This window comes from Lissotriton vulgaris, chromosome 1_1 (genome assembly GCF_964263255.1).
Source record: "Lissotriton vulgaris chromosome 1_1, aLisVul1.2, whole genome shotgun sequence".
NCBI lineage: Eukaryota > Metazoa > Chordata > Amphibia > Caudata > Salamandridae > Lissotriton > Lissotriton vulgaris.
The window spans coordinates 408,785,215-408,809,181 of record NC_141685.1 but is presented as its reverse complement, the minus strand read 5'-3'; the positions used below and the strand labels follow the sequence as shown (position 1 = coordinate 408,809,181).

General features: G+C 48.5%; 1 protein-coding gene across 3 annotated transcripts in view; it reads left to right on the top strand.

Moving 5' to 3' along the window:
• USP24 (ubiquitin specific peptidase 24) overlaps positions 1-23,967 on the top strand; it is a 1,909,144-nt gene that overhangs the window by 1,495,371 nt on the left and 389,806 nt on the right. For all 3 annotated transcript variants that reach the window (XM_086952711.1, XM_086952716.1, XM_086952707.1), the window contains exon 55: positions 7,530-7,626. In XM_086952711.1, the coding sequence (XP_086808837.1) occupies positions 7,530-7,626 (97 nt within the window). The remainder of the gene's footprint in view (positions 1-7,529; positions 7,627-23,967) is intronic.

The following is a 23,967-nucleotide window of genomic DNA, read 5'->3' as shown; positions in this document are numbered from 1 at the left end:
CTTTTTCACCGTCGACATCGAAGGGTGGCTCCCCGCCATTCCCGAGGCCAAGGTGTTCGCCAAAGGAGCGACAGGTCCCTCACTCTTCGGTTCCTTCTGACTTTCAGGTCTGGCCTTTGCCCGCCTCGCTTGGTTTGGGGGCGGCCACCTTAGTAATAGCCCACAGAGGAGCTGCTTTCTTCGCTGTGGGGCCCTACTGCGGCGGGTGCGGCCTTCGCTCACAGCTGTGGGTATTCTGTGCATGGATGGCCTGGTTGCTCATTTCCCCGCGGACTATCTCTTGGAGTTTCTCCACCAGGGCTCTGGTGGGAGGGAGCTATTGCTTCCCTTTGAGGGTTGCTCCTTTCTACCCTGATGGGGGCTTGGAGGCGCCCCGCCTCAGGGGATCCAGTGCTCCAACACCTTCTGCACTGGCACCATCCGGCGCCGCATGACCTGGCGTGTCTTTCCCTCCACCCCTCGGCCTCAAGTCCACTTTTGCAGACTGCTTTTCCCTCCCTGCCGCCAGTGTTGACTCCACCGTCCTAGGAGGCCTGCTGGTTGGACTCTTGGGGGCGAAACATGTTCAACTCAACCAGCGCTGCCCTGCCGGTCCTTAACACCTTGTGTGTGTGGCTAGAGCCACCTCTTGTTTGTGGGACTCGGCTGAGTCCCTGGGATCCGCCTCTTCACAGGAGACTGTTTAGGTGGACTTACGGCATCATGCGTTGGATGGCCGGTGTAGGAAGGTGGATATCTGACTATGGTTACCCCCAACTTTTTGCCTGGTGTTTTGCTGGTTTTCGACATAGTTGGCCTGGGATCCTGCTATTCAGGACCCCAGGCTTCCTGCTCTCTCTGTTAAAATGGACTCCATGTACCTTAGGTACATATCTAATTGGATACTGGGTCACCTTATCAGCCCCTGTACAGTGTACCTTAGGTACCCAGGGCCTACCAGGGGCTGCAGCATGTATTATGCCACCCCTGGCTGGCCATCTAAACAGACACTGCCGGGGCAAGGTGGTGTAATCACCCTTTGCTGTAGATATAGTATACCTATATCTAACCCTAACATGGACACATATACTCCTATAAGTCATTCCTATGGCAGACTGATCAATCCTGAAGGCAGAGTGCTTGGAATTATGTGAGATGGTGCTCTAGCATGAGCTGAGCCTGTCTGCAGCTTTCGGAACCAAGTCCTTTAGCTGTTTCCATGATAACGCTATACCATATACTCTTAAGTGCATTATAATCCTTGCTAACTTTGGCATAGCATTATCAAAACATGTTGAGTAAGGTGTCATACGAATTGGAATACTACCCCTCGCCAGTTCTGGCGACGGGGGTAACATTCCACCCTTTTAGAGGGACACAACATGTATGTAACTGTGAACCCGGTTAAAGTTAACTCGAGCCTCAGCATCACAAAATGGATGCTGCCACCACAGACACGAGTCTGACCTCCTGCTGCTGGGAGTCCTTCCAGCGAAGGAGGCCTGGACAAAGGGTTTCCTGCCTTGGGAGGTGCTAGCACCATCCCAGACAGGATTTTGTGTATTGAGGTAGGACAGGCTGAAAGGAATGAAACCTGCTTGGGGCACACAAGGTGCGGTTCAAACCAGTTGCTGGGGCACTCCAGCCCCAGCTCTGGCGCGAAACCGGACAAAGGATAGGGGGTGTAACTACCCCCCTTCCTGGTCCCACCCATAGGAGGGACCTAGTCACAGTACAGCCCCCTTTAGGAGAATAAAGGTAGGAGCTGGTCCCATTCCAAATTAGATTATCCTGAATTGAAACTACAAGAAGAAACTCTGGACTTCGACGTTCTGCTCCACAGAAGACTGAAGAAAATCTCCCTTGTGGCCAAGGAGTGACCACCCTGCACAAGCAGGCACCATCAAGCGTCCTAGCGGTTCACTTTGTCATCCTTCCTCCTGGAACCCGACTTCCGAGCCCGACGAGATCCGGACTTCCAGACCTCTCTGACCTCTACCTACATCTGCAGCACAGCTGAGATCCGTGGGTGCGACGAGACACGTGGGACCGGCTATCTTGGAGAAACTGCACTTCGCTTCCAGCTCGACTTCAGAGGCATCCTCGGCAAAGTGTTTTGGGGATTGAGAAGCCCCAGTCCCGAGCAGCTCTTGCACCGAAGACCAGCCCTCCAGCATCCACGAGATCTGCGTGGGGTCCTTTTGCTTGGTTGCTGCTCGACGCGTTGTCTGGTAACTTGCCGGCTGGCTAGTGACCTCCTTGACGACGATCCATGAAATCTACATCGCTGGTCTGGTTGCTCCAGACTGGCCCTTGCTTCCCTGCAAAGGAGAAGCATTCGGACCCTCCTGGTCCGCACCAGAAGCCATTTCCACTCACCGCGTGGGTTGCTTTTGCCAAGGCCTGTTGACGCCGAATCTGGAACAGACACCGCCGACAGCGAGAGCCTGCGTGGGACAGCTCGTGCCTCCATCCTGGTCGTCAAAGACACCTCCTGGTCTACGTGGCTGCAAAGTCAAGTGTCCACTCTTCACCTGATCGCGACGACAGCATCTGGTTTCTTCCTGGTTCCACTCCGGTCACTGGCTAGCGACTTTGAACATTGTCCCCTCTGCTTTCAGGTCTCCATCTTCCTCGATCTACCCTTGGATTGCACCGGACATCGTCCTCCTGGTCGCCTGCAGCATCTTTCTTCAAGGCTCCATAGACTTTGACGCGGAAACCCAACACACTTTCACATTTATGCAACTGCAGCCCGTGTGTGAGGTAACGAGAGCATTTCGGTGCTCAAGGGTAGATTGACTCTCCTAGTGTCCAGGTATCCTGTTGTTTTAGTCGTAACTAGTCGGAACTGTCTTTTACTTACCTTTTCGTAATTTGTAGTGTCCATTGACTTTGTCCCGCATCTCGCGTGTGAGTTTACACTCTGTACATGCGTCCCGTGGGCCTCCTGCTCCTTACCTAAGGTTAGGGTAGTGTAGTCCCAGCGATCCTACAGCCTCTGGACATCTTCATTTCCTCTATCGATTTCCTTATACCATTTACTTAGTATATGGTTTGTCGAGCCCCTAGGGCACCATTGTATTTTGTGCATCTTATCGTATTTTTCTTAAGAGTCTTGTCATGTGCTTAGCCCTCTGATCTCATAAAGAGTTCAGAGGTGTTTGTTAGTAATAAATATATTGTTTATTTCCATAACAACCTGTGTGGTGTCCTTTCATTTGGTTTTCAAGGGGTTATATGTGGTAAAACAGCTAGCTTCACATGCCAAAAGAGTTTAGCCTAAAGACTGCTTTGTCCATGCTACCATTAGGATAGCTGGTCTATAAGGTTGACTTACAACCAATCACCATAAGGGTTGTTTGGACTGATACAAGGTGATCACTAGAACTAGTGAGCATCATTTATCAGGCCAACTTCTCACAGCCGGGAGCTTGCAGCGTTTATTCTCCACTACGCTCTGGACATCTTGGAGCTTTTGGGCCGGGCCATGGCTTCCTCAGTCACCCTCCGTCACCATGCTTGGCTTCGGGACAGCGTGTTTCCTGAAAATGTTCGGGAACGACTGATTTGTCTTCCATTCGATGGCACCCTGTTATTCCATGCCCCGGCAGACTCCGCCATCCAAAGGTTCTTGTCAGGGCTCTGTCCTCCTCCTCCTCCTCCACCTTATACCCCCCTTCTCCTTCCCCTCCTCAGTGAATGCTGAGTCGAGCTGGTTCTGGACCTTCTTTTGGGCCGGTTGCCCTTGCTGTGGGGTGTGTTTTATGGGCACACGGGTCCTCCTTGCTGGGACTGTGGTTTTGTTGGCTGCCGGGCGGTCCTTTTGTTGACTGTGTGTTTTTGCTTTAGTTATCTGCACAGAATTGGGCCTGAGATTAGGCCTTCTGTTTTTTCTCTTGGGCTGCTTGATAAGGGGGTGTGGGATTCTTTTGTTTTTTCCTTTGCTGCGGAAGTTCCTTCCAAAGAGGGTTCCCATTTCTTGGAACTTAACTTACCCCATGTGGGGTAGTGGTAGCTGTTATATAGCTTGCGCTCTGCTAGGGAGTTCTGGTCGCCTACGGTCCTCTGCTCTACATGGCGTTTATGTATGTTGCTGATGCTTCTTTGAGTCGTGTGTGCGGACCCCTTGTAGTAGTGTGTCCGGGCCCCTTGTAGTAGTGTGTCCGGGCATTTCCTCGCCTTCATGCTCCTGTTCTGGAGGCTGGGATAATTCTGTGTTTCTCCCTTTGTCAGGCATAGCCTGCCCAGTCTTCCTGGGGCCCGGGTGTTTTTTTCCTGCTTCCGGCGGCTTGTTACTGCTGGCGCCACTCTGTCTTGTCTCTTTCCTTCCGTCTATGGTGGGTTTGCCTTCTTTTCCCTAGTTCTCTTGGGCCCTCTAGGCTCTTCTTCTTCCTCTTCTTTGTCCTGGCTTTTTATGGAAGCTCTGTTGCCTTGTAGGGGAGTGGGGTGCTTTGACCCCCTGGCCTTGCCCTTGGTTCCTCTGTTGAGAGTGAAGGGGCTTCTTCTAAATTCTTCTTCTTCCCACATCCCTCTTGGGGTCGGTGGTGTTCTGCTTGTGGGGTTTTTCCACCCTTGCCTGGGAGAATGGGGCTCTTCGTCCTGTCCGTTGGACTAGTCCCCTGTGGAACCCTATGTTATGTCCAGGCTGGAGGGGTCCTTCTGCAGTCCCTCCTTCCCCGTGGGTATGGCTAGGGTATCTATTCTACGTTACAGAATCTGTGGCTAGTAGTCTCTATCAGATGTAAGAGTTACTTACCTTCGGTAACGATGTATCTGGTAGAGACGATTCTAGCCGCAGATTCCTTCATGGCCCACCCTTCCTCCCCGTTCTGCGAGGACTCTTTGGCTTGCCCTTCTGCACTCGCCTCCCGGTGGATGGCTTTGATGAGTGCGTGTATTCTTTTGCTCTTTTGACAAGACGTCTTGCTTTTTGTTCTTCTGTTGAGGGTAGATCTATAGGTACAGCTGTGCTCCTCTGCTCATGTTGCTCCAGGATTGAGGCTGGCCTTCTGTTGTCCCTCCTCTCCCTCCTTCTTGTTTCTGAAGGTCCTGGCCCCTCTGTTATCATCTGGGTTTGGGTCATTTGGCTGAGCCCTGCCTCCCTTGGGGTTTTTTTTTTCGCACTTTGTGCTGGGGTCTCCTCGGAGGTCTGTTGTTCCCTGTTTGTCTTGGAACTGGTTCCCCTTCATGGGTCTTGGTCTGGGTTGTAGTCCTGCTACATGTTGTCATGACATTTTGCATATGTTCCTTGTCTTGAAGGGGGTACTGATTTCATAACTGGCAGTGTGGCTGCTCAGGGCTGTGCTCTGTTCTTTCTTCTGTCCCTGCTTTTGGGTGCGGCAGTGTTGACACTGCTCCTTATGGTGTTTCTTGTCACCATCCTTTTTCTTTTCCATTTTTCTACTCTTTCACACACTGTTCCCATGCTTCCACAGTTTCTCTGCTGGCTCCGCGTTGTGGCGCGGAAAAGTTCTCCGAAGAAAACTAACATAGGCGCGCCGGGGTGGAACTTATGTGAACTCGTTGACGTCACGTACCACGCATGGGCGGAGTCGCGTGATGCTGGCACGCAGGGATGCTGTGGCAAAAAGTTTTCCGGATCCAGTCTGGACCAGAGGGAACAGAGAGTGAAGCTGGGGGAGGTCCTATCTCCATCCCTGCCGGTGAAGTGTGGGGTCCCATGGGGGTCGGTGTTAAGTCCGACCCTGTTCAACATCTATGTAACCCCACTGGCCAGGCTTATTAGATCGTTCGGGATGGAGATAGTCTCCTACGCCGATGACACCCAGATCTTGCTGTCTCTCGCCCAGCCTGTCAGCTCTTCTGCCTCCAATTTTAGACACTGTATGGAGGCAGTTGCTCAATGGATGATTGACAATTCATTGAGGCTAAATGGCGAGAAGACGGAGATCCTTGTGTTCGGCGGGAAGGAGGGCATCTGGTCGACGGAATGGTGGCCCTTATCTCTGGGGACTTGCCCTGTACCTACCCTCTTAGCACGAAACTTAGGGGTCATGATCGATCCGGCCCTTGCTATGGGTTATCAAGTCAACAGGACAATCTCCACTTGCTGGGGCATTATCAAGATCCTGCGGAAGATTAAGCATTATCTGTCCGTACAGGCCCGGAAGCAAATTGTGGTGGCATTAATAGCCTCTCGGCTTGATTATTGCAATGCCCTATATGCTGGAGTAAAGAAATGCTTGCTACAACGACTACAAACTGTGCAGAACGCCGCGGCTAAGTTTGTACTGGACTTGCCTAGGAGGTCATCAGCTACTGTCGCCAGGAAATCCTTGCACTGGCTTCCAATTGAAGCCAGGGATCTCTTTTAAGGTTCTTTGTTTGGTTTATGGGGCCTTGAACAGAAAAGAGATAGGAGGAATAAAAGATCTCTTGATTTCTTATGCTCCTCCCAGAAACCTCTGCTCTTCAAAGAAGCTTCTTCTATCAGTCCCCCGAGTTCGAAGAGCCAAGTGGGGAGGCAGAGCCTTTTCCAGCCTTGCTCCTAGATGGTGGAATACTGTACCTTGTGAAATTAAGACTGCCATCGATGCCAACTTTTAGAAAGGCCCTGAAGACATGGCTTTTTGCCAAAGCTTACCCTTAGTTTTCTGGTTTTGCCTTTTATGATTCTTTTATAGGCGCCTTGATGCCTCTGGGCAAAGTCGCGCGTTATAAGTTTTATTTCATTCAGTATTTCATTCAGTCTCACGCCTGGGGATAATTCTACGTTAAGGAATCTGCAGCTAGAATCGTCTCTACCAGATGCATTGTTACCGAAGGTAAGTAACTGGTACGATAGGAAGAATAACAGGTGCGATGGCATTAAATGCGACCAAGAGTGTGAGCATACTGGTCGCAGTAGTTCTTTTCTGTCACACAGTGTGATATTTTCCTCATGTGCAAGCTATCTTAATACTGTGCCCCACAAAGGAGCCAATAATGCTGCATCCAAGACCATTATGTTTTAATATTTTACTTGAATGCTTTCCATTTTGTGCAGATGGCATGAACCGTTTAAGCCTGATGGGTAATTAACATGTTTTTCTGAACCTACTACTTTCTTTTTGAATCTCCAAAGCCATAATTCAAATAGAACTACCAACGAGGGCTAAAGCTAAAACATTATCATATCTGAATTCAGATCATCTGTATCACTAAAATAATCCACATTGTACTTTATTTTTAATTATTTTTTAATATTTTTTAATTTTTTTTTCATATGTTCCAGTTCGACTTCTCGGACATAGTTTTCACACAGATATACTTTCACATTTATACAAGAGTTGTTCATACTATATGTTAAGGGAATTAGTTTACTGCCTGTATTTCTAATCAAATTTAAAATTATAGTGACTACATTTCTAATGAAGGCTGACATGACATCACTGTTTATTATGTAAACGCTACTCAAGTTTGCCTGCCAGATTGGATCTTACAAGACATCTCAGTGGAACACCTGTGGTTATTTTCTGGGGACATTCACAATAACACATGCCTTTGATAGGAAGATATTGATACTATAACCTCATTTTTCATTTCAGAACATTCTTGTTGGAGTGTAGCGTAAGGGAAGTAAGAGTTGCTGTGGCTACCATTCTTGAGAAGACTCTTGACAGTGCTTTGTTTTATCGAGACAGAGTGAGTACCCTGCCAGATTATATTTTCTCATTGCATATTGTAAGCAGAAAAAAAGTTTGTTTTTCTCAGAAGTTGTGTTCATGTACAACATTCAGTGCTTAAGGTTCCTCAAAGGCTCAAATGTGAACTACCCCTCTGCCAGACAAAGATATTAATATTCTTTAAGGATGCTTAACCAATGTACGTATTTATGCTCATGCATTTTTCCATGTGGCAACCGTAATTCTTAACATTGACCCCTGATATAAAACTTCTAATATAAACCATATTACCATTGGAAATGTATACTCTTAAATTATTCTCCTTTTTTAATTTTCTGTACGTCTGAAAAGAACGTTGGTCTATGCTTTATAAAAATAGCTGAAAATGTGTATGTGATTGATTTGTAATTTATTATGATCGTTGTCCGTGCAGTAAATTTATTACTTGTCGTACATAATAAAGGATGCTTTGAAATACTTAATAAAATCTGTTATCCCCTTAAGATGTCTGAACTGATGGCACGTCGTAACATATTAATTAGAAATTTTATAAGCGGATGAAGCAAAAATACAAGAACGTAAACGTTTTTATTCCACATGCTTGTACGATCATCAGTTTCCAAATGGAATCCCCTTCTGACTGTGTCTGTGTTTACAATTTACCTTTGAATGAATATGTGAATGGAACTAAGCATAACTTATTCCTATGGCATCTGTTAAAATCAAATTTTTTCATTTGATGCTGTCATGTGAATGTTGGAATGTGGATTAGAAGTAATGGTAAATATATATTTACCACTGGCAGTAAAGCCACTAACACAATTTATGACTCTGAATAGGTCTCAGAAAAGTATTCCCTTGCTCAACCCTTAATAGCTGGCTGCAAGAAGGCAAGCTTAACTTAAGAGACTGGTATGTAATGCCTTTTAATGCACAAATTCAGTAACTGATTAAGACACAACACACAATAAAATTCCAACTCCAATTTATAAAAATCGGAAACATCTCTTTATTTAAAATGCCACCAAAACGAAGATGTTGGGAAACCGTGATATGATTTTTAGGTCTCGCGCCTGCGATGCAGGGCAAAGCCCTGCTGTCACAAAGCAAGCCTATAGTGGTCGGTTCTGCTTCCAAGGACTAAAGAGGAGAGGACAAGAGACTTGCACGCGCACGCAGCCTGCCGGAATCGGATCAGGTTGCTCGCGTGAACACGCGCTCCGATTCCGGCAGGCTGTTCACGCACACAATGGATATGGACGCGCACACACAAACAGACAGGTACACACAGACACACGAACGCAGACACACACACGCAGACACGCGTGCGCGCCCACACACGCAGACATATGCAGACACACGTGCACACACACAAACATGCACCCCTCCCCCACCACTCACTGGGCTCTTCTGGTACAGGCTCCGAAAATGCGGGGCTCCCTCAACTCACGGGAGCCCCGGACACTGCTACAGGCTCTGAAAACGCACGGCTCCCTCAGCTCACGGGAGCCCTGGACACTGCTGCGTGCTCCATGCCCCAGGCAAAGTTGGCAGCACGCATGCGCAGTACGTAAGGACTGCATGTGTGTTCCCGTGAGGTCGTGCCCTTTCGCTTCGGCTAAACCCGTGCTGGGCGTCCCTTGTTAAATTGTGCTTTCAGATACGGAAAGCTGTTTTATAAGCTTGGCAGTATGCTGCATATACGGCGTTATGCTCAATAATATATTTCTTCGTATTTGTTGCTTCCCATGTTTCATTTTAAGCAGATAGATGTGTAGTTATTTACTTTGAAATAATTTGTCCAGATCAATTTAGGTCTGGTTTCTGTACATTTTAAAATACATTGCAATGCACAAGGCAGTTAGTTAAAAGATGCTTATAATATATGTATACTCTTAAGTACACGGTTATGTAAAAATAAATTATGTACATTTTTAATCAATTACAACGGCAATATTCCTCACTATGGGCATTACCAGATAAATAGGGCATTGGAAGAATTATTCTACCATAGTTTTGGGCTGAATTGCTTATTAAATAGTTAAAAATCAGAGTGCTGGTTTACCACCTTACGCTGTGGTGAATTGTTGTTTGGCAATGTACTTCAAATGATTGTGGTGCTTTTAGCTGGCAATGCAGCCTCTTGTGTTGACATTGTTAAAGTAATTCAGAGCAAAACAAAACATAATAAAATAGCACAGCACAAGTCAAAATAACAAAAAGCTCACTGTTCAAAAGCTGTGTTGTGTCAAAGCCATCGACAGCCACCTACGTTTATCGAAAGGCATTGTGCTCGTGCACCCAGTTAATAAAACTTTGCTCGGCAATTTATGCAGAATAGCATGCACGAGGTGACTGTTGAGGACAAGCACTGTGCGCGCTGCTAAGGAAGCAGGGCTCAAGGGAGCTCATGTGAAGGTACGGCACAATTCACTGAGGGAAATAATGCATGGCCGTGAACGAATATCCTCTCTTAACCATGTTCCGTAGCCAGACGCAGGGATGCCTAAAAGCAAGGGTTGTAAAGGCTTAGGTCACCGACTTCTTTAATATTTTCCGTTTGTGAAAGGTGCGACAGGGGTCACCCAAGCACACATGTACCAGGAGGGTAGAGGGAAAAATTCTGCCATTTCACGTCCTCGCAAACTAAATGTTAAACTGTGAGAAAGGTTATGGACATATGGTTCCATCTATGAAACATTCATCTATGTGTTGCCGTTAGGTCCAGTGTAAGGATAGCGTCTGCCGTGAGTAATTACTCCCGACGTCACCAATCTGGAGTCAACAGCAGTGAGGGGTGGACCTATCATTCTGGGTGACCGGAATACATGGTCTCTCGCCATTGAATGTATATTATACGTCGGCTCGTTTTATAAGGGTCTTTTAGCTTCTCGAGGGAGACTCCAGCATGTACACAATGGGGCAATGAAGGGACAGAGCCATCTTCAGACATTGACGGAGTCATCGCATCCCCATGACTTGGCATTAGGTCAGTGGCATTAGAATGAAAACAGACCCCCCCCCCCCAATGCAGTGACGGCACATTAGCATCTCCTACCTCTTTGACTGCACTGTCTCATTACAATGTGACCTGCACCAGACTGTCTCCATACTGCAGTGACCGTGCAAGGGAGCTAGCCTTTAATGCTGTGATGTCACACTGGGTGCTAGTAACCCACACTTGGAGCTAGTCTTACCCCGGAAATATTCTACCAGGAGCTTGCTTTTACTGCAACACGAGCACACTGCCAGCTGTGCTCACTCAAGGCCCATCACACTGGGAGCTTGCCCATCACACTGGGAGCTAGCCCCTGCTACAGTCACTGTATTCAGGATGTTGTGCCTTACTGCAGGGACATCACACCGAGAACTGCACTTACACTAGTCCATCACATGGAGAGCCCTTTCTGTAGTCTCTGGACAGTGACAGCAGTCTTTACTTTAGTGATGCCATTCCTGCAGTCAGAGCGCACAGGATGCTGTCTCTTACTGCAGCTCACTGGGCACGCTTACCGTTGCATTAGTGCCACACTGCGAGCGGCCTTCACTGCACTGTAATTACTCTTTGCCTCCCACACTGCAGTGAATTGATGCCCTCTCACACCAGTGACACTGCACTTGAGAGTTTTGGTCACTGCGGAGAGAGACAAGACTGTGTTCTAAGCTACTCTCACCCTAGCAAAACCCGGAGTGACAACTCTGCAGCGAGACTAGCCTCCAGCGAGTCCTCCCCTCACCGCAGAGGTCCCCGTTATCTCCCACAGGCACATTTCCCCCCACCCCCTCAGCAGCTCTCTGTCCCACTGCACTTTACATCTGCCGACCTCTGCGGATCTTGAGCACCCCCCCAATGTACATTTAAGGCTTCACACGTGGCCCCACTAATATGCATCCTTTTTCACAGTGCCTGCACTGAAAACCACATCCAGTCCAAACAAGCATTTGCGAGAGTTTAGGCCATTGGCATTGTAAATGACAATGATTTTTATTTTGTTTGTTTTAAAAACCTACACGTAAATGAAATGCATTACCATTTACAATGCCAATAGCTCTGACTCTCGTAAATGCGAGACCTATTGTATTGCAAATGCTTGTTTAAAGAGTTTGCCCGATATAGCACATAGAAATCTTTAGAGCTTATTGGGACATCTGGTCGTGCTAGACCGGGACAAAGTCAAAGTTTCTGATGGTTACATCTGCCTGTGGTTTCCTCACCTTTTGAATTATTCCAATGCGCAGCGTTCCAAGGAAATCTTTCTTCTAGGCTCTCCCAAATCAACGAGGACATCGCAATAGAACTACTCTGCAAGCAAATCCGCGTGATGTCATCTGAGCCATTAGAAGATCTGTTACCTTTTTTCTGCGCAGTTGACGCTTAACGGTTTTTCCAGGCTCTCCATTTCTAGGAGATTTCTTCTATACTGTTGCTGCGAATTTGTAGCCTATCAAAATCTCTCCTCCTAGGAAGTCTGGATTCAAGCCGTGCAGGAAATGCAGAGGTCAGATGTCCATCACTGACCCACATGAAGATTGTTTATAGTGCTTATCTTCGGATCACAATGTTGGGACATGTTCTTTGTGCAAAGGATGTGAATACCCTTTATGTCCCTCGTGTTCCTCCTTTCTTTGGCCCAGCAGGGCTCTGCTCTGGGCACTATCTAGGGCTATCTCTCAGCCATCTATTTTCAAGTCCCCACTTGTTAATCGATTCTTGAAAAGCAGAACGCATGTCTTTCCTCCTATTCCGTTCTTTATGCCTCAGTGGGACTTGAATCTTCGACTCACTTATTTGATGTGCCCTTCCTTTGAGCCCTTGCATAACTGTCCCTTGAGGTTTCTTAAGCTCAAGACTGCTTTCCTGGTGACCATCACCTCTGCAACGAGAGTGGGTGAGCTCCAGGCTTTTTCTTCTAAGCCTCCTTTCTTATCTGTTCATCTGGACAAAGTTGTCCTTAGGACTTGTCCATCCTTCCTGACAAAGGTTGTCACTGCCTTTCACATTGGGCAGACCATCACTATGCCCACCTTCTTTCCGCCTCCGCATCCTTCCAGAGAGGAAGAGAGGCTCCACCGTCTGGACCCAAACCGTGCGCTCTCCTTCTATCTGGATCGCACTAAACCGTTCCGGGTGGATGATCAACTCTTTGTTTGGTAGGTGGCTGCAAAGAAAGGTCGGGCCGCACACAAACGTACCATCTCCCGATGGGTAGTTTTGTATATTAAGGTCTGTTATTCACTTGTGTAGAAGGAGCCTCCAGTGCGGCTGCGCGCCCTTTCCACCAGGGCGACGGCAGCGACTACTTCTCTAGGTAGAGGTGTTCCTCTGAATAACATCTGTCAAGCAGCTACTTGGACCTCACTGCACACGTTTACCAAACACTACTATCTTGACAGTTCTGGAGAGACTGCTTCTTTGGCTGTTCTGTTCTCCAGGACTTCCTGTGTAAGATTAGTTTGCAGACCCACCTTATTCTAAGGTAAGGAATCTATAACTAACGTGTTTCTTTCAGATGAACAAGTTACTTCCAAGAAACATTAGTTAGTTATAGATTCCTTACCGCCCCATCCATCCTCCCTGTTCTGCAAACTGAATTTTAGGGTTAAGATTTTTCCTTTATCTGATAGACATCTAGCCGCAGATTCCTTTACTTAGAATAACTCCCGGCGTCAGACTGGCTCTGGAATTTTTTTTGCAGCAGCACCTCTGTGTGCCAGGGTACGGCGTCACACGACCCCGCCCGACGTCATCCATGTACGTGATGTCAGCGAGGTCGTATAAGTCCCTCCCTGCACGCTGACGTCAGTTTCCTTCTTTACCGCATGCAACGCGGATCCAGATTAAGCGGTTCTAAGAAGCTCCAGCGGCGTCATCCCGGCGACGCCGACAACTGACACGGAGCGGACAGACGCCACCTTCCGACGCGCAGGGGTACTGCTGACGAAAAATTTCCGGATCCAGTCTGATGCCTGGGGAATATTCTAAGGTAAGGAATCTATAACTAACTAATGTGTCTTACAGATATTTTCTTACTGAAGGTAACTAACTTGTGCATCTGAAAGAAACAGGTTAGTGTTAGATTCCTTACCTTAGAATATCCCCAGGCCTCAGACAGGATCCGGAAAGTTTTGCGTAGCAGTACCCCTGCGCGTCGGTAGGCGTCGTCTGCGGCTCCACGTCCGTCGTCGGCGTCATTTGCGCCGGGATGACGCCGTCTGAGTACTTGGACGCCGCCATCGCGCGCTGACGTCCGCTCTTCTTTTTTCCGCGCCAGCAAGCGCAGATCCGGAAAAAGCAATACTCCTTAGTCACTTTTTCACTAACTTTTTTGATCTTTTTTTGATCCTTTTTCGAGTCGATACGACTCGCGGTGCCAATAGGGATGCCCGGGTTCAAACCCTGTGCAGATTGTAACGGCCTGATGTCGGTTACCGACCCCCACCGTTGGTGCCTCTATTGCCTTGGGGCCGACCATAACAACCAGTCGTGCCCTGACTGCCAGGCCTTGACGTCGAAGGCTAGGCGGGAGCGGTCCCGTAAGCGCCTCGAGCTCCGGCAGTCAGCCCCGCGCCGTTCATGGTCCCGGTCCAGGAGGAGGTCGAACGACCGGTCGCGGGGCCATAGTCATCGCAGCTCGACGAGTCGACACCATTCGTCGGGCTCCAAGTCCTCCGGTAAGAGGCACAAGAAGTCGAAAAGACGACAGTGCTCTTTCGACTGCTCCTTCCCCTCCCCTCCCCCCCGACGCTTGTGCGATGCGGCCGGGGGTTCGGGCGACTCCACCCACACGGCTCCGCAGCCAGCTCCATACCCGCCGGTCCCTCGGCTGAACGGGACGCCGGAGGAGATCGCGCTCTCCTCCGACGGGTCCCGCAGTGGCGTATTCGGACCCGCGCTCCCGTCTGGGAGTGTAGGAAGGTGGATATCTGACTATGGTTGCCCCCAACTTTTTGTCTGGTGTTTTGCTGGTTTTTCGACTTAGTTGACCTGGGCCCTTCCTATTCAGGACCCCAGGCCCACTGCTCTCTCTGTAAAATGGATTCCATGTACTCTAGGTACATATCTAATTGGATGCTGAGTCACCTTATCAGCCCCTGTACAGTGTACCTTGGGCACCCAGGGCATAGGTGCATCCAGGGCCTACCCGGGGCTGCAGCATGTATTATGCCACCCCTGGCTGGCCATCCAAATCTGACACAACTGGCTGATCAATCAGCTGGGGCAAGGTGGTGTAATCACCCTTTGCTTTAGATATAGTATCCCTATATCTAACCCTAAAATGGACACATATCCTCCTATCAGTCCCTCCTATGGCAGGCCTTATCAATCCTGAAGGCAGAGTGCTTGGAATTATGTGAGATGGTGCCCTAGCATGAGCTGAGCCTGTCTGCAGCTTTCGGAACCAAGTCCTTTAGCTGTTTCCATGATAACGCTATACCATATACTCTTGAGTGCATTATAATCCTTGCGGTTATTGCCAACTTTGGTATAGCATTATCAAAACATGTCGAGTAAGGTGTCATACGAATTGGAATACTGCCCCCTCGCCAATTCTGGCGACGGGGGTAGCATTCCACCCTTCTAGAGGGACACAACATGTATGTAACTGTGAACCCCGGTTAAAGTTAACTCGAGCCTCAGACACCACAGACACAAGTCTGACCTCCTGCTTCTGCTGGGAGTCCTTCCAGGGACAAAGGGTTTCCTGTCTTGGGAGGTGATAGCACCACCCCAGACAGGATTTTGTGTATTAGGTAGGACAGGGCTGAAAGGAATGAGACCTGCCTGGGGCACACAAGGTGTCCCTGTGCATACACCGGTCTAAACCAGTTCCTGGGGCACTCCAGCCCCAGAGCTGGCGCAAGACCGGACAAAGGATAGGGGGTGTAACCACCCCCCTTCCTGGTCCCACCCAGAGGAGGGACCTAGTGGTAGTACAGCCCCCTTTAGCTGGATAAAGGTAGGAGCTGGTCTCCAAAACTGAGGTACTGGTGATAGGAGGGAATGATGCAAGCTGGACAAGAGACTGGTGGCCAACCTGTCTTGGCCCTCTGCCTACTCCCTGTAAAGAAGCTAAGAATTTGGGCATCTGGGTTGATCCCAAATTATCTTATGATGGTCATATTCATAGGTTAGTGGGGAAATGCTTCGGGGTATTAAAAACTCTCAATCGCACCCTGGACCTACTTCCCTTAGAGGCTAGACAAACCATGACCCAAGCTTTAGTGACCTACTGTATAGATTATGGCAATGTGCTATTCCTGGGAACCACTGAAAAAAACCTTAGGCGCCTGCAGGTACTTCAAAATACTGCAGCACGCTTGGTCCTGAGACTACCCAAAAGAGCAGCATCCAAACCATCTCTGGCTGCTCTACATTGGCTACCTATAAAAAAAAGGATCCTATTCAAAGCACTCTTAATGTGCTATAGGATTATATCGCACAAAGCTCCTCAGTATCTTACGGACCTAGCCCTCACTTATGAGCCAAGTAGAGCACTTCGCTCTAAAGGGACTGGCCTACTTAAAATCCCCGTGTCCAAAAAGCTAGACTGGGAGGCCGCTCTTTTAGAGTGCTATTGGCCAACAAATGGAATTTACTTCCAGCGAACATTAGGTTAGCAGATACTGAAAGTAAGTTCAGAAAACTTCTAAAGACCTTCCTGTACACCTTATAGACTCTGTCTTCGGTCAGGGCACTGCCTCTCTCTCCACAGCGCGGGGACACGCCGAGATGGCGTCACCATGCGCTCTACAAACTCCTTTATTATTATATTATTATTATTATTATTATTCCAGATTAGATTATCCTGAACAACTTTACAAGAAGAAACTCTGGACTTCGACGTTCTGCTCCACAGAAGACTGAAGAAATCTCCCTTGTGGGCAAGGAGTGTCCACCCTGCACAAGCAGGCACCATCAGCGTCCAGCGGCTTCCCTTTGTCGTCTTCCCTCGAGGATCCAGACTTCAGAGCCCGACGAGACCCGGATTCCCAGACCTCTCCGACCTCTACCTACATCTGCAGCACAGCTGAGATCCGCGGGTGCGACGAGACACGTGGGACCGGCCATCTTGAAAGAAGCAGCACTTCGCTCCAGCACGACTTCTGAGGTAACCTCGTCCAAGTGCTTTGGGGATTGAGAAGCCCTGACCCCGAGCAGCTCCTGCACCGAAGACCAGCCCCCCAGCATCCATGAGATCTGCGTGGGGCCCTTCTGCCTGTTTGCTGCTCGACGCGTTGTCTGGTCACTTGCCGGCTGGCTAGTGACCTCCTAGACGACTAACTGCGAAATCTTCACTGCTGGTCTGGTTGCTCCAGACTGGCCCTTGCTCCCTTCCAAAAGAGGAGCACCCCGGACCCTCCTGGTCCACCCCAGACGCCGTTTCCACTCACCGCATGGGTTGCCTTTGCCAAGGCCTGTTGACTCCGAAGCCGACACCGCCGACAGCGAGAGCCTGCGCGGGACAGCTCGTGCCTCCATCCTGGTCGTCGAAGACACCACCTGGTCCACATGGCTGCAGAGACAAGCGTTCACTCTCACCTGATCGCGACGACGACATCTGGTTCCACTCCTGGTTCCACTCCAGTCACTGGCTAGTGACTTTGAACATTGTCCCCTCTGCTTTCAGGTTCTTCTCTTCACTGATCCACCCTTGGATCACACCGGACATCTTCCTCCTGATCGCCTGTAGCATCTTTTCGTCCAGGCTCCATAGACTTCAACGCCGGAACCCGACAGGACTTAGCACCTACGCCTGTGTGTGAGGTAACACGAGCATTTAGGTGCTCAAGACTAGCTTGACTCTCCTAGTGTCCAGTATCACAGTCGTTTTAGTTCTACCTAGTCAGGATTGTCCGTACTCACCTTTTTCTTGAACTGTACTGTCCATAGACACTTACGCATCTCGTGTGTGAGTTCACACTCTGCACACGCGTTCCGTGGGCCTCCTATTACCTACCTAGAGTTAGTATAGCGTGGTCCCAGCGATCCTACAGCCTCTGGACAGCTCCATTCCTTATATCGACTTTCACATTCCACTTACTTAGTATATGGTTTGTCGTGCCCCTAGGGCACCATTGAAATTTGTGCAACTTAAACGTATTTTTCCTAAGAGATTGTCATGTGCTTAGCCCTCTGATCTCATAAAGAGTTCAGAGGTGTATGTTAGTTAATAAATATCTTGTTTATTTTCATAACAACCTGTGTGGTGTCCTTTCACTTGGTATTCAAGGGGTTATATGTGGTAAAACAGCTGGCTTCATATGCCAAAAGAGTTTAGCCTAAGACTGCTTTGTCCATGCTACCATTAGGATAGCTGGTCTATAACGTTAACTTACAACCAATCACCATAAGGGTTGTTTGGACTGATACAAGGTTATCACTAGAACTAGTGAGCATCATATATCAGGCCAACTTCTCACAGGGAGCGCAAGCGGGCCGGTTGTTTCAGCCCCGGTGTGAGAAGTTACCCTGGCATATGATGTCCACTATTCTAGTGGGCACCTTGCGTTAGTCTAAATGACCCTTATTGATGGTGATTGTAAAGTCAACCTTATAGACAAGCTATCCTAGTGACCAGCAGTAATAGGCTTAGACTTCAGAGAGCATGTGAAGCAAGCTGTTTTACCAATTATAATCCCTTGAATACCAAATGAAAGGACACCACACCAGGTATATATCAAATATATATGTATTTATTTCTAACACAACCCATCTGCACTCTTTATGAGGTCAGAGGTAAAAGTATATCACAAGTTACTCAATTAGCAAGTAAGTGGTATAAGAACCACAACAGAAATGGTGAGTAGGCCTAGGACCTAGCGAATCGCTGGGGCTACACTAGACAACCAAAGGTTAGGAAGTAGGAGGCCCACGGGAGACGCGTGCAGTGTCTAAACACAGTCACGAGTTACCATTGACTTATAATGGAGAACGTAAGAGTTACAAAGTTACTGTTTAAGGGCACTTCCGGATGCACTTCGACGAAACCCCTTTAGACTAGGACACTTCGAGAGTCAAGACCCACAGGAGCACCGGAGTACTCGTGTTACCTCACCCAGGGAAGCCGGGTGCATAGGTTCCTTTTGGTGTCGGGTTTCGTTGATGCTTTCAATGGAGATCTGCAAAGAAGTGCTGCAGGTGACCAGAGGAAGAGTGTCCGGGTGGATCGAAGATGCGAAGAACCTGAAAGCAGAGGGGACAGAGTCTGGGTCACTAGCCAGTGACCAGGAAGGAACCAGGCGATGTTGAGTGCTTTGCAGGTGAAGAAGTGAAGCTTGTCTCTGCAACCATGAGGACCAGGAGGTGTCGACGACGACCAGGAGCTGGATTCGAGCTGTCCCAAAAAGGATCTAGTTGACTGCAGTGTCGATATCCGGATTGGACCCAACAAGCCTTTGCAAACGCTATCCACGCAGGAAGTGACGATGGGCTTCGGGTCAGACCAGCAAGGTCTGAGGAACTTCTCCTTTGCAGGGAAGCTGGAGCAAGCCTGGAGCAACCAGGAAAGCAGTTTGGTTTCAAAGGATTGTCTAAAGGGGGCTCACTAGCCAACGGGCAAGCAACCGGGAAGACGCGTCGAGCTGAAATGCAAGAGCAGGCCCCATGCGGCACTCGTGGAGTATGGAGGGCTGAGCTTCGGTGCAAATGGTGCTCGCGTCTGAGGCTTCTCGTACCCCAATGCACCACTTCGAGTTACCTCAGGAGTCGATGCAGTTAGCAAAATGCAGGATGTCGAGGGTATCCGTTCCCACGTCTCTAGTGTCCGCCACGGGTCTCAGCTTTGCTGTGGATGTGGGTCGGAGTCGGAGAAGTCTGGAAATTCAGTTCCTGTGATGCTGAGTCTTCGGGTTCCGGCGGGAACGTCGACAAGGCAGACCGGCAAGTTACTGATGGTGCCTGGTTGCACAGGGTGGTCACTCCTTGACCACAATGGAGATGTCTTCAGTCTTCTAGTCGAAATAGAACGTTGAAGGTCCGAGAGTTCTGTATCAAAGTTTTGTTCCAGGATAATATAAAGTCCTGGGGGACATAGCTCCTTTACTTTAACTAAGAAAAGGGGCTGGGTTACCTGCTAGGTCCCACCTATGGGTGGACTTGGGAAGGGGGTGGTTACACCCCTTTCCCTTTGTTAAGTTTTGCGCAAGAGGGGGGCTGGAGTGCCCCAGCAACTTGTTTGAACCGGCCTATGCATGGAGCACCTTGTGTGCCCCAGGCAGTGTCTCAAAAAGCATCTGTCCCAATACACATCTGCCTGTCTGGGGAGGTGCTGGCTCCTCCCTGGACAGGAAACCTATTGTCCAGGCCTCCCCTGCCGGAGTTACGTCCAGCAGCAGGAGGTCAGACTTGTGTCTGTGGCATCCATTTTGTGATGCTGGGGCTCTGTTTAACTTTAACCAGGTAAAGCAGTAACATACATGTCTTTTCCCTCTAGAAGGGTGGAATGCTACCCCCGCTGCCAGAATTGGCGGGAGGGTGGTATTCCAAAGTGTTTGACACCTTACACAACATGTTTTGATAAAGCCAAACCAGAGTTAACAATAACCGCGAGGATTATAATGCACTTAAGAGTATATGGTATGGCTATATCATAGAACAGCTATAACGAGATGGTTCTGAAAGCTGCAGAGGGGCTCAGCTCATGCTAGGGCACCCTCTCACATAAAACCAAGCACTGTGACTCCAAGATTGTCGAGGCCTGCCAAAGGAGTGACTTATAGGTGCATATGTGTCTATATATATATATATATATGGGTAGATATAGGTATACTATATCTAAGTAAGGGGTGATTACACCACCTTACCCAAGCTGAGTGATCAGCCTGTGGTGTCAGTTTGGATGGCAAGCCAGGGGTGGCATAATACATGCTGCAGCCCCTGGTAGGCCTTGGATGCACCTATGCCCTGGGTACTGTCAATGTAGATTGGTTTTTGCCTTTGCACTGTGTTATGTTAGCATGAGCTTATTAGAAGTTTAAATGCTATTTTCCTTTTCTGCAGCCTCCGCACACGACACATTTTGTAATTAAAGCTTTTTGCCTAGTAGAATATTTTGCTTCACACGAAAATAATATGTTTGCTTATAATATCAGCCTTGCTTGGTAAGCTATGTCTGTACAGTGAGTGCTGAGGCCTTCAAGGTTATTTCAACACAGCGCTTGTTGTTCGGTTTGATCAGCGCACGGTCTAGACATAATACATATGCAGCTGGGGCCAACTTTGGGTTTTAGGCACGATTAATAATGCCCCGCACAGAGCATGAACTACACACTTGATGAATATTCGCATGCAGAGAGTTGGTGCAGGAGACCAGAGGTATGGGCCCGCCCTTCTAAACCCAAAGAGGCCTTCTGTAGATCTAATATACTAGCAAGGGAGGGTAAACTGAGGTTCTATTTAGACCTTTTCCCTTTAGCATTTTAACATGCTTTCACCCTTTGTATTTTATGGAATAGTAACTATGCTGCTAACCTTGTTCCTTATAATATGTTTGCTTGTATTATCTAAGATACTGCGCTTGAGAACACTGCATTAGAAATAAATATTTCAACTTGCACGTGTCATCATTTACTCCTCGTTCTGGACTGATATGTTAGTATAACGAAAGAGTGTTCATGTGTTCCACGTTACCTGAGGTGTTCGAAGTCCATGTTCTGGGTTGTCTAATCATTGGGGGGGTGTAAGAACCAATGAGACACTGATTGCTAGTCTGGTAGGGGATTTTGGATACTAAGGTGAGTTTTGGCACACCCTAATTCACTGAGGTTCCAAAGTCTTTATGCATGGTTCTGTGTAGCAGCAGGATCCCTGCTACATGACGCCCAACCGTTGGTGGTCTTATTACATGACACTTGAGTAGTACTTGTATCAGTCCTTAACACCCTTCACTGTTGTTTCTGGAAGACAGTGGTGTCGGACAAAACCTACCTATACTTACATAGGTCTTTTCAAGCTTGAATCTTTCAAAACAGTTTCCTTGAATTACTACCCAGTTGTACTATATAGTTTTTATTGTACCTTTTCCTTTCTGTGTCACTATGGCCGCGGTGGACATCCCGCAACATAGTCGCATTGCGGTGCGCAATCACTTGCAGACTTATAATGTCCCCGTAGATGGCATGGTTGTAATTATGGTAGTGAGTGCCGAGGTGGCTTACCCATACGAAATTTTTTACTTGTGGGTTATCTTCCCTGCTGTGAATGTAAATACTACTGTGTTCAACACGTACACTCCCACTGCCGTGCCACAGGACTATGCTCCATATAGGACTCAAGAAGTTCCGATTAACGCTTGGCAGCACCGAGTTTGGTTTAATGGCGTCCTACCCCACTCTTTGACAGCACCGAGGTTAGGTCCTTTGTCCATTCCAGGCACGACTTGGCCTGTTTTGGCTGGATTTACACCTCATCCTCAACACGGGCGTGTCCCCTTGCTGATATAAGACGACTACATGTAGTTGCAATTAGCATGATTAGGTCGTTAGTACAATACATTACCAGCAATCTCCCGGGCGGGGCCCCAAGCGTCGCAGCGTTTCCAGCCGGACAGGGCGGAATGAAGCTTAGTCCTGTGATGGTTAACGCAGTGATGGGCAAGCGCACCCAGAATAAGGATGATGTTCCTTTCTGGCTTGCCGAGAAGTTTGACCAGCTGGAAGTGGTATTTCCTAACACGACTCCTGGTGAAAAACACAGGATTCTGGCAATTAGCATGCCTAAAGACTTGATCCCAGAAGCTGGTGACTGTGAGTCATGGGTTAAGATCTTTGCGGCAGTGTATACGAGATGCTTCAGCACACCGTCAATGACTGTCCTTCCAACGGTCGTTAAGCGTGTTCAAGATGAGCACGGACCTGAGGCAGCGGTTGAATTGGGTATTCGCCTATGCAGCACTTTTTACGTGGTTTCCGATCAGGTACTTGCAAATGTCAAGGGAGATGCAGTGAGCTTTCAGCTGTCTAATGCTTTGCAGGCTGTACCCGATGCCGATAAACCCAGACAGTTACCGAGAATTATTGTGGCGGCTTATAAGAACGTGGGCCGCAATAGTTTGGGAGTCAAGCCATTTTCCACAAAAGAGAAAAAGCAACCCCAAGGGCAGAAGTCGGAGACTGACGAACAGCCCAAGGCTAAAAAACAAAATTGCCCGAAAAAACAAAAACAGGGTAAACAACAGCAGAAACAGGAGTCTCGTCCTTCATCACCAGTGCCTGCGCCTACAGAACGTATTTATGACTTGCGCCTGATCGTTTTCAGGTTTTTGAACAACGCTCTCCTCGTTCTTTTCAGGACTCATCTGCCTCACTGACCGGTGGTGGAGGAGGCGGCAGAGGTCGGGGTGGCCAGCAGGGACGTGACCAGCCCCGCCCGAAAGACAGTAAAGGCAAGCAGGACGATTCGACACCGAAAAGTCCCCAGTTTCAGAAAAATAAAGTTGCTGCTTTAACAGCGAGATATGCCATAGATAGTGAGAACGCAGCTTCGGAATCAGACATAGGCTCTGACCTTGCTGGACAGCGCGGCGGAGATTACCATAGTGCGAGAGGCCCTGCGTCCGCTACTGAAGGTGACCGCGACTGACCAATATGTTGTTGATGGGACAGCTGATACTAGAGTAGCTCCCCCTGATCGACTTTATAACATAGTCCTTTTAATTGAAGGTGACATACAGCGTACCATCAAAAGGGTATTTTGGGAAAATCTTACGACTACCTATGACATTTTGTTAGCGGAGGCTGACTGGCCGCCACCTTTTGTGCTGGCAGCGCCGAGAGGGGAGGAGGTTATCCTCCCTAGTTTCGCGCACACAGTCTCGAAAGAGCATGCTTTGAATTTTGCAGAAGAGTGGGCTAAGGCTCTTGCACCGACTTTGTACCGTACACATTGTGGGTGGGATAAATTTTCCCCGCACCACGAGATTCCTTTGCGGTCTATGCCACAGCCTCAACCTCAATATCCCATCCGACGTGAAGCTAAAGCTTCCATCGGAGAAATCCTTGAACAATTGGGATATCAGCGTGTGATTGAAACTCGTGTGTTACCAATGAATAACCCTCTTTACTGTAACCAAGGCCGACGGTTCGTACCGTTTGGCATTGACTTACCGGCATTTAAACTCGCATTGTCGTAGCTGTGCAGTACAGAATACCCATGGCTCTGCTCTTGTGGTTGGTCTTGTGCGAAAACGGTTTAAAACCACACTTGACCTATCCAACGATTTGTTTGCCCACAATTTGGACGGGCTGCGTTCCCAATGGACCAGTTTTACCTTTGGGGGCAAACAACGCCAATGTATACGCCTAGCGATGGGCTATAAGAATAGTCCAGGCGTGTTTGCTGCCCATATTGTCTCTCTCTTAG